The 10,665-nt window shown below is 36.8% G+C and overlaps 1 protein-coding gene across 3 annotated transcripts in view; it reads left to right on the top strand.

Moving 5' to 3' along the window:
* cadm2b (cell adhesion molecule 2b) overlaps nucleotides 1-6,958 on the top strand; it is a 228,500-nt gene extending 221,542 nt beyond the window's left edge. Inside the window, exons 9-11 of one of the 3 annotated variants that reach the window (XM_036563482.1) lie at nucleotides 4,677-4,799; nucleotides 4,921-5,026; nucleotides 5,526-6,958. In XM_036563482.1, coding sequence (XP_036419375.1) covers nucleotides 4,677-4,799; nucleotides 4,921-5,026; nucleotides 5,526-5,631 — 335 coding nt within the window. In that variant the 3' untranslated portion in view covers nucleotides 5,632-6,958. Of the gene's footprint in view, nucleotides 1-4,676; nucleotides 4,800-4,920; nucleotides 5,040-5,525 lie in introns of those variants that run through there. The other 2 variants (XM_036563501.1, XM_036563492.1) reach the window with 2 other exon arrangements.
* The last annotated feature ends 3,707 nt before the right edge of the window (nucleotides 6,959-10,665 follow it).

Here is a 10,665-nt window from a genome sequence, read left to right on the forward strand (position 1 = left end):
CTCATAGCATGGAGTTATCTTCTCACAGTGGAAGGATGGACAGAAAACTTGGTTTTCTTAAGATCTACAGCAAGAGCGGAGCTTGATTTTCTCCTCTCTCTCAAAGATGAAAGCTTTAAGTACAGTTTATGTAATGGTGTCAATTTTGGTGGTCTACCAGCTCTTGCACAGTTGTTAGGAGTTCTGATTTCTCTATACCTTCACCTTGAATGATTTTTGAACTCTAGTCTTGGAATCTCCTATTTTTTCACATATTGTCCTTTGCATTTCCCCTTCTTTATGCAAGTGGATTATTGTATCTCTAATCTCCTCAGAAATATCTCTTGAAAAACTTGTACTTAATGGCTGTTTCGACTGGAAATTGGAAATGGTCTTTCGTAGTACTGTACCTGGAAAATACTGTGATATTGAATTTTAGCAACACTGCACTCATTTACAACAGTTGTTAAAATCTTTGCCAAAAGGTCATAAAATAATCACAATTACCAAAATGTACTGTCTGATCCACTTTGTCTTAGGGCATTGTTAAAACTAAGCACAGTGTTAATTGAAGCAAATGGGTTTATTTAGGTGTTAAAAATGGGCCTGCAGAAGTCGTTTTTCTGCACATCTCTCAGGGTCACTTTGCCAAGCGCAGCAGCAGCAGGACCCATTCATCACGATGAGCTAATGAGAGCACGCTAGCAGTGCAATAAAGACACATAGTTACAGTTTACATAGCCTCATAAGCACTGAAACAGCACACCCAGGGTTGCAAAGGGGCAAAGGTGAGAGAACACCTCCATCCACACATCAACCAGCAGCCCTTCTACCACACCCTCTCAGGGTGGGGGTTAGGCCAGTCATGACAGGAAGCGAGCGCGCTAGCAGCCTAATGCTTCTCCGGAGGTAGCTGCAGGGAGGGGAAGTCATTATTCTAGGTGGCGATTACTCAGTGGAGTTCCAGAGATGACCGAGTTCACCCCCATCTATGCCCGCTCGCTCGGTCAAAGTTAAACCCCAGAGATAAATCGGCCCTCTGCCACCTCAGACATTTTTAAAGTTGGTCATATTTTGTCAAGGGCTGAGTCACTTGGGTCCTTACAGTGCTGAGAAGTGTGATATAGTTACTGTGTTTTATTCTGAGCTGCAATGGTGTTTTTATGCTTTTACAAATATATACAGTATATCAGCTTAATTGACAATTGAATTTGACAGCCTTGATATTAGTAGAGTTGGTTCTGATTTATTTTGCACAACAAAGACTCATTTTTAAAGTGCAGTACTACAGTACTGTGCAAAAGTCAGAGACCACCCTTCATTTAATTTACAGTCAAAATGGCCATTAAATACAAGTTATTAATTCTCCAGGAGATATTTGTGAGGAGAGTAAATATAAGACAATCCAATTGTACAATGAAGGGGGAAGTCAACAGTAAATAAATGAGAAAATTTGAATTTCCAAACACAAAAAAGGGGGCTCCTACCAATAAGCACTGGTAGACCACCAAAACTATCACCAGAAGATAAACAGTATTTAAAGCTTTCATCTTTGAGAGACAGGAAAAAATCAAGCTCCACTCTTGCTTCAGATCTGAAAAAATCTACAGGTGTTTCTGTCTGTCCTTCCACTGCGACAAGACACCTCAACACTATGAGTCTGAAAGGATGAGTAGCTGTCAAGAAATTGATACTGAGCAAAGGAAACAGATGAAAAAAAAAGACCAAAATTTGCAAATCAAACAAAGAAGCTGTGTTCCCAGAACAATACACTGACCACCCCAGAATCCAGACCTCAACATCACTCACTGTTTGGGATAACTTGGATCATTAGAAGCAAAAAATGCAACCAACTTCTAAGACTGAACTTTGGAGGTGTGGAGAAATATCCCTGCAGATTTCTTTGAAAAACTGAAGCAAGTCTCCCTAAAATAATAGAAGCTGTAATAAAGGAAAAGTGTGGGCATGTGAGCATATTAAATACTAGACATGTTGATTATATTTAGTTGTTGTGACAAAAATAAATGAAAGACAGTCTCTAACTTCTGCACAGTACTGTACATAAAATATTTACTAAAGACTATTCAATTATTTAAAAGGAAAATGTCTTATCTTTATTGTTTAATTTTTCACATTTTATTATGTCATTATTGTGTCCAGCATCACATACAGAACAGCAAGTCAGCATATGGGTTTACAACTGTTCTGCATATATACTGTTCTATACATATATATATACACACACACACACACACACACACGCTATATCACCAAAAGTATGTGGACACCTGACCATCACACCTGACCACACGTTTTTACGGACCTGACTGTGCACATAGGGTCACAGTCATGCTGGAACAGGAAAGGGTCTGGAACAGGTGGCATAGCCTTCGTTGCCTTTGCGCATCAGTGAGCCTTGGGTGCTCAACACCCTGCCACCGGTTCATGGTTTATCCCTTCTCGAACCACTGCTGATTGGAAGCACCCCACAAGCCTTGCCATTTCGGAGATGCTCTAACCAAGCTGTTTGGTCATAACGATTTGGCTTTTGTCAAAGTCACTCAGGTCTTCACACTTGCCCACTTCTCCCTCACATTGACTACGAAAACCGACAGTTCGCTTACCATCTAATATATCACAGACCTTGACATGCCACTGTTACGAGATAATCAGCATTATTGATTTCATCTGTGAGTGGTCATAATATTTTGGCTCATTGGTGTGTGTGTGTGTGTGTGTGTGTATATATATATATATATATATATATATATATATATGCAGAACAATTAACCCTGTGTTTATTAATTTATTTGGGTTTTTTTGGTCTTTTTTAAGAATCATTACTCGTGATATCACCAAGAGCAGAGGGCTCCTTACACCTTGCTTTTTCACTCTGTGAACCAGCCTTATTTAAATCAGAATTATCAAGGACATGGTAGAATTAACACTGAAAATGGCACTTTATAAATTTGCAGGCAGAGATCTTTCAGTATGCACAAGGTTCCACAGCACTGCTGTTAAGTAATGTCCATTATCTGGCACTTTTCCATTTTGCACTTTGGTATGATATATGAAGGTCCAGTTTTACATTCAGTTAATTTAAAGCTTCTGAAATTTCTGTCTACATTTATCCAAAGAAATGGCTTCATGAAAAGACATTTGTGAAGCAGAGCAGCACTTTAAAACCCCTCAGTCAGTCATATTCACAAGCCTATCTTGTCAATTAATTAATCAAACCAGCATCACTCACACCGCTGCTGCTATTGTTAAAACGATGGTTTGTCCAAAAATTAGGTTTATGCAGTTTTACCTCAAATGTAGATGATCAGCCAAAGATGTGTTTGGCGTCTAAAATTTGCTTCCATAGTTTTGCACTGGAGCTATGAGGCTAATGTAGCAAACAAGTAATGGATGCTTACAGCCACTCCTAAATCATCTCATGCTTGTGTCAATCTGGGGCATGTTGGGAAGTGATCTCAAATACACCTGACACTTTATAACCAAATGGACAAAAGTGCATTGCAGAGATAAAAACACTAGTAGTAGCCATCTTGGAGCCTGAATTTTGTCCATACAGTACAGTACAGTACATCAGATAGCATGATCCAGTACCAGAAACCACATAAGCAAGTACAGTACTGTTCAAAGTCAGAGACCACCATTCATTCATTTAATTGCCACTCAAAACAGACATCAATAACAAGTTATTTGTTTTTCAGCATCTGGACAAAAATCAGAAAACATATATTTCACAGAAAGTTATATATAGAATATATATTACATTTTATATAATATACAAATATTTCATAGGAAGCCACGAGTCTCAACAACTAAATATTTCACATTTTTCATTATTATTTTCATCAATGTTTCAATAGTTTTTCAGTATTTAGTGGGTCCACTATGTACCTTAATTATAGCTTCCATACTCTTCAGAAGATTTGCTTCAGTTTTTCAAATAACTCAGCAGAGATATATTTTCACACCTCCAAAGTTCAGTCTTAGAAGTTGGTTGCATTTTCTGCTTCTCACAATTCAAGCAATCCCAAACACATTCAATGATGTTGAGGTCTGGACTCTGGGGAGGTCAGTCCATTGTTCAAAGAACACCAGCAGCTACTTTGATTTGCAATTTTCTTATTTTTAATTTTATTTCCTCAGTAATGGCTTCTTGGCAGCTACATATCCTTTCAGACGCAGTGTTTAGTTGTCTTCTCACAGTGGAAGGATTGACAGAAACACCTGTGGACTTTTCGGAAATGAAGCAAGAGAGATTTCCCCAAAGATGGAAAGTTCTGTTTATTTGAAAGTGACAGTTTTGGTGGTCTACCAGGTCTTGCACATTTGTTAGGGGTACCATTTTTTCTCAGAAATATATCCTGAAAAAATTAGTAACTTACACTTATTGATAGTTTTGACAGGAAATTAAATAAACAGTTTCTGACTGTTTGTGTGATGATTGTGCATGCAGTTTGCACAACACTACTGGGTGGGTATAAATTTCTGTTACTTGTTAGCTATGTTAGCCTCATAGCTTCAGTGCAAAACTAAAGAAGCAAACTCTAAACATGTCTCAATGACTACATTGGGGGGGGGCAGTCTTGTGCACCTGCATTGACCTGCATTGCAGCGATCTAAATCTTAGTGATCAACAAACAGAAAACAGCAAACAGTGTCCTCTTCTTCTCATTCTCCAGATCCCAATGCGCTGACTCCACACGGTCCTGATCACGCGCTGATCGGCGGAGTTGTGGCCGTGGTGGTCTTCATCACCCTGTGCTTCATCATCGTCCTCGGCCGCTATCTGGCCAGACATAAAGGTAGGCCTTGGCTCCTGGCTGCGTGGCCCTCACCTATAGTGTAGAGAGTGTGCTAAATGCTTGAACATTGTCCACTGCTGTTCCTTATGTGTCTGTGACCTATGTGGGACTGTGTGGACAGGGACATACTTAACCAATGAGGCCAAAGGAGCAGAGGACGCCCCTGATGCAGACACTGCCATCATCAATGCGGAGGGGAACCACGCACATGCAGAGGAAAAGAAAGAGTACTTCATTTAGCACCTCTGTTTCTTTTTTTCTGTTCAGTACTGTCACGGCAACACTGCTAGCCAGCCAGCGAGGGTGCTAAGTCACTCAGTGCAAGCCCGGCGTGGCTATTTCTCCGTGTCTCCCTCCACAAACCTCCTAAAGGAGCTCATATAAGCCTCTAGATCCTCAAAATTTGACACCAGACAGTGTTGCCGTTTTATAGAGCCAATCAAAAAGAAAAAAAAGGCAAAAAAAAGGAAAAGATGTTGAGTTTGTAACTGTAACACCAGGTCCATTTAGGCTCAAAACCGCATAAGTCTCCCTCCACCCCCACTCCGCCCCCGCCCTGCCCCGCCCTGCCATCCCCTCCCTTAAATGAGTTTGTTTGAGTTGCCAAGTGCCAAAATATACAGACACCTTCTGTGTTCGTTGTTGTGCTTATTCAATTTAATTGTTTTCCCAGTGAATACTGCTTTCTTTACCACCCTCACTGTGCCTGTTATATACCTTTTGCAGATATTACCAGGGAGCGGCAAGAAATGTGGTTCATCTCAAGTCGGAAAACCTTGGCTTTGCCAATAATTACGCTTTAAGGGAAGAATATGTGCGATGCATAATGTGAATATTTATTGTTTGTCTATTTTTTTTTATTATACATTGTGAAAGTGGTTGTTCTCTGAAGTGTACTCCATAACAAGAATGTTGTATAAAGGCAAAAGAAAGGACACTGATATTTATGTAATATATAGATACCAAAAAAAAAACAACAAAAAAAAAACTGACAAACACATTAAAAAGGGAGAAAATGATCATTGAAAGCACAACTGATGATTGTTCCTGACCTAATGGATCTATCATTCTGGTTATTCTGTTCATATCTGTCTGTATATTCTTGCACTGTTTATATATGGCCCTTACTTTCTTTTTAATGTCTAAAGATGTTTAAAACATATAAGCACAAAGTCATTGTTAAATGTCATTGGCTTAGACAGTCTCAGGATGAAAAAAAGAGCCTAATTTTGTTTCATTTTGGTTCATTTAATGAATGGAAGTTTTTTTCCTCTGTCTGTACTGTTGGAACAGTCATTTGTTCAACATATGAACTGGAGATTAAGACTGGTTCATTTAAAAATTGCAGTTTCAATATTTATTTGACTGATTACCCCTCGCTAATATTGCTGTACAATACTTTGCTGAAGTGATTATTGGTGGAAAATATTGTTAAAATATGGGATTCCATAGATCAACATTTGTATATTAGTCAATACGGGGCAGGCTTTCTAGACACAGATGAGATAAAATTATGTTGTCAATTGGGATTCTTCATAGAAAACCTGTTTTACTCTTGGACTTCACTTAATCTGTGCCCTGAAAATCAGCTCATAGCAATTTAAAGTGTTCCATACTTTTATAATTACATTCACATAAGTGACGAACAAGTTTTTTTTGTTTGTTTTTAGCACAAAGCATGTATATAATGTGAATAATTCAGTATTTAGTAATTTGTTTATTTAACTGAATTTTAAATCTTTATTGTTCTGTTGCACACATTTCATGTTTGTATGTCTACTTTAGCTTCTCAACACTGCTTATTACTTTTGGTAAAACTGATGGACAAATACAATGTATTATTATTATTATTATTATTATTATTATTATTAGTGTGCTTTTATAAGCTTGTGAGTAAGTAGGATGAGTTTTTCATGAGAAGGTCAGAACAATCACCATTATTGCCTTTGTGTTTGCAACAAAACATACAACACTTAAGCACTGCTGAGTCGGGCAGTTTTTAAACATGTTTTAAATGTTCCTACATTATTCCACTATTTATAACATCAAATAGAATTTAGACATTTTGTAAGAACCATTAATTTAATTTGCTCTTTTTTTGGCTACATGAGAAAATGTGTGAGTTTTGCTTTTACAGTATTAAATATCCATTTTCCAAACTATGCCTCTGTAAGAAAAAAAAAACATCTCAGAGAGTAAAATATGCACAAACATACATCTGCTCTCTCTTCTTCATGCAAACATTATGTCCATCTAATAGTTCTGCCTCTGTAATTTTAGATCACTCTCAAATTCAGTCAAATGCATTCAGAAAGGCTATAATCGTACCACTACAGGTTATCATCATTTGTTGCCACAGCAAAAACCCTCATTCTTCCACAGCATTTTAGCTTATTGCTGCCATCTAGTGAAGAAGCATCTTGTGGCACTGCACTCCACACAAACTCAAGATCAAACATGCCTAATATACTGAAAAAAAGATGCATTGAATTGATTTAAACATGTACATTGTTCTACATGTAAGAAAATATATGACATCAACACAACTAGTTCATTTGTTTCAAACTAGCCACCTTTGGACCTTTTGGGACTGATAACTGATATTTTTCACATACATATCTGCTGATGTTGATACATGAACACGAATAAAATACAGAAACTGGGACTAAATCTACTTGGATCAGTATTACAAAGAAATACAACACTTTTTCTGTAGGGTCACAAATGCAGTAAAGAAAAAGCAGATACACAGTATCCCAGCATCACCTGAACGCTCTGTTCTTCAGGGTACAATAAATACATCAACAAATATCATTTTATATGCAAGAATGAAAAAGTATTTTAATTAGGAAAATGTCCATAATAAAAACTATAAACCATAAAGAACAGCAAAATCCAACAAATAAACAGTAATTGAGCATTAAATGTGCTCTCTGTAGAGGACAGTAGTAATGTATTTTCATACGCTGAAAAAATTCAGTGTAAATTAAACATGCTAGCACAGAACTCATAAATATTATTTGCATATACCAAACTCTATACACATACAACACAGTTACTCTGCAGAACTTTTCCCAAACACAAAACCTGCAGAATAAGAAAAACAACACCTTTTCTTGTCTCCAGAAGTTTTTAAAGTCATGAAATAACATGTCTTTTACCATCAAAATTAAGTTTGTGAAGACCTGCCACCAGCATTTGCTGAAGCACACACAAGCACTGAAGTTCTGCTCAAAAGTGAAAGGTATCTAGGGAAATACATGTAGAATATTATTTGGAAGATCTGATATGAAGTCGACTCCTGAACTCCTGAACTGTACCGTGTATATCAGCGTGGGGGGATTGGGGAATAAAATCATAATCTCAATAAAAGTGTGAAAGGGGAGCTCTTATCTAGCTGGCATTCCTAATTTCTCACTCTATTATGTCAATCTAATTAAAACCTAATGTAACGGAGAAAGTTTTCTCTGAATATTACTAAGAGCCGCGTGCTCTTGTTTGTAGTGCAGCATCAGTTCGATAGCAGCCCGCTCATATGATTTAGTCTTAGTGTAGCTGTTGAACTTCTTTTTTCCAATCACACAGCTCATTAAAGACCTTTGAGAAAGATAAATAACTAATCTAAAAAAGAGTTTATTATGCATGGCAGAGGCAAATGGATGAGATCACCTTGACAGGCCAACTAAAGAAAGAGGCAGGAATCCCACAAGCGCCGGCAGCCCACACAGCAATTACAAATTTAAAGATAAGTGATTGAGTTTTTAATAGTGTTTTGAACCCAGTTAGTTTTAACTTAATTGGGAACAATCAACTGACTTTGATGAGAAAGCAATTAAATCAACTCCACAGTGAGGTGTGGATGTGTCACTGAGTTATTTAACAATTTAAAGTGTTTTATTGTTAAGATAAAATATTGAAACGACGGATTAAAGCTGATCATGTTGCCAATAAGGTAGGTTCTATCAACTCGTCCACTGCTATGACAAAGTTTGTGTGTGTTTTATCACCCCCAGTAAAATTACATTTTGCTGATCCAAGTGAAAATAAGTTAACACATTCTCTACAGGAAACACTCTAACACTCTTAGATATAGAACGCTAATTTTAGTGCATACTATCTATTTATTTGCCGAGTTTAACATTATGATATGTAAGATAAAATATAAAATGTGCCATAACTTTTGCACATGCCAGATTTTTTTTCTCCTATGTTATATTCAGCAAATGAACAATAATTGTGCATTAAAATGTGCAGAAGTGGGTTCTCTGTAGAGGATGTGTAAAATTCTTTTCACACATTTTCAACAAAACGTCATTTGACTAGAGGCAACCTAATTTTGCATATGTACAGTTAAAAAAAAGGCTTAGGCTTTCCAATAACATGATATACAAAGCCATTTATCTGAGCAGTAGGCAAAAACCTTAACACTAGAATATAAATAAGTAAATAAATAAATACATAAAAACCATCGATTTCTTGTGTGTCAGCTTAAATATTCTCAAAGCTCTCCTCGTGGAAGCAATACCTGCTTCAGCTAATCATTCCTTTATTACATTAAATCAGGTGAGCTGCTGATTGAACAAATTCATGCAAATTCAGTGCAGCGAGAAATCTGGGACCAAACGTGTACTCTTCTAATCAAGAATAACAGATATTTAACATTATTACTGTATTTATTTAACCATATTTATGTATTTATTCCTTTGTTATGTCATGTTTTCATAGGCAAAAACAAACATACTGCTGAGATGAATCACTTTAACTCATTTTTATGGTTGCCTAAGACTTGCATACTACAGTATATATAAAAAACAATAACAATCTTATGAATATAGAAGTCTCCAAAATAATAACTTTTCAGGAGAAGAAAAAAAGTTCAAGTAATTACAAATCATTTTGGATCATTTCTATTGGATAATGTAAAGTGCAGCTGCCAAAGGCAGGTGAGAATAATTAAAAGGTTTTCATCTGACACTGACTATGTACAGTATACATACATATAGACAGTCATGTAAAAATATACCTACACCACATGGATTGTTTTTCTTTATTGGGCATATGTGGATATATTAGTATTTCATATCTTCAGTTAAACAGTATATATAGATAAACTTCATGGAACAGACAAAGAAAAAACAAAGGAAATTTGACTGTGCAATCTTTTATTTCAAAACAAAATAAAACAAATGTCTGCATAAAGAAACAACTTTATGCAGACATTTCTTATAACTGCCTACCAGTTTCTGGCATCTACTGGGAGAAATTTTTGTCCTTTCCTCTATGCAAAATTCTTTCAACTGTGCAAATGTTTTAGGGGTTTCATAAATTTACAGCCCAATTCAAACTATCCCACAGCATCTCTATGATTGCAAGATGTCCAGGCCCTGAGGCAGCAAAGCAGCCCTAAACTGCTTTGTCCACCGTTTCCACCATCGTGTTTTACAGTTGGTATGAAGCTCTTTTGATCAAATGTTGTCTTTGGTTTTCACCAAGCATGACTTCTGGTACTGTGACCAAACAACTCTAACTTTGACTTGTCTGTCCATAGCACAGAAGTCCCGGTGCTTTCTTAGATGTTGATTAGCAAACTTTAGTTTCACTCCAGTGTTCTTTATAGACGGCAAAGGATTCCTGCTGGCACAATTCCCATGTAGGTCAAATTTGTGCAGTCTTGTTCTAACAGTAGATGCATGCACTATTACATCAGCACTGGCAAGAGCTACATTTTAAATTTGCTGGAGCAGGCTAGCCATTTTTTTTTCAGACTGTTAATTGTTGTAATAATTTTTTTGTGGTGATTTTGCAGTGCTGTCAGGTGGGAATGTTAGGTGGGAACTAGTTGTTTTCTGTTCACAAACCCTGTTAT

The sequence above is a fragment of the Colossoma macropomum genome, unplaced genomic scaffold (assembly GCF_904425465.1).
Source record: "Colossoma macropomum unplaced genomic scaffold, Colossoma_macropomum, whole genome shotgun sequence".
NCBI classification, from domain to species: domain Eukaryota; kingdom Metazoa; phylum Chordata; class Actinopteri; order Characiformes; family Serrasalmidae; genus Colossoma; species Colossoma macropomum.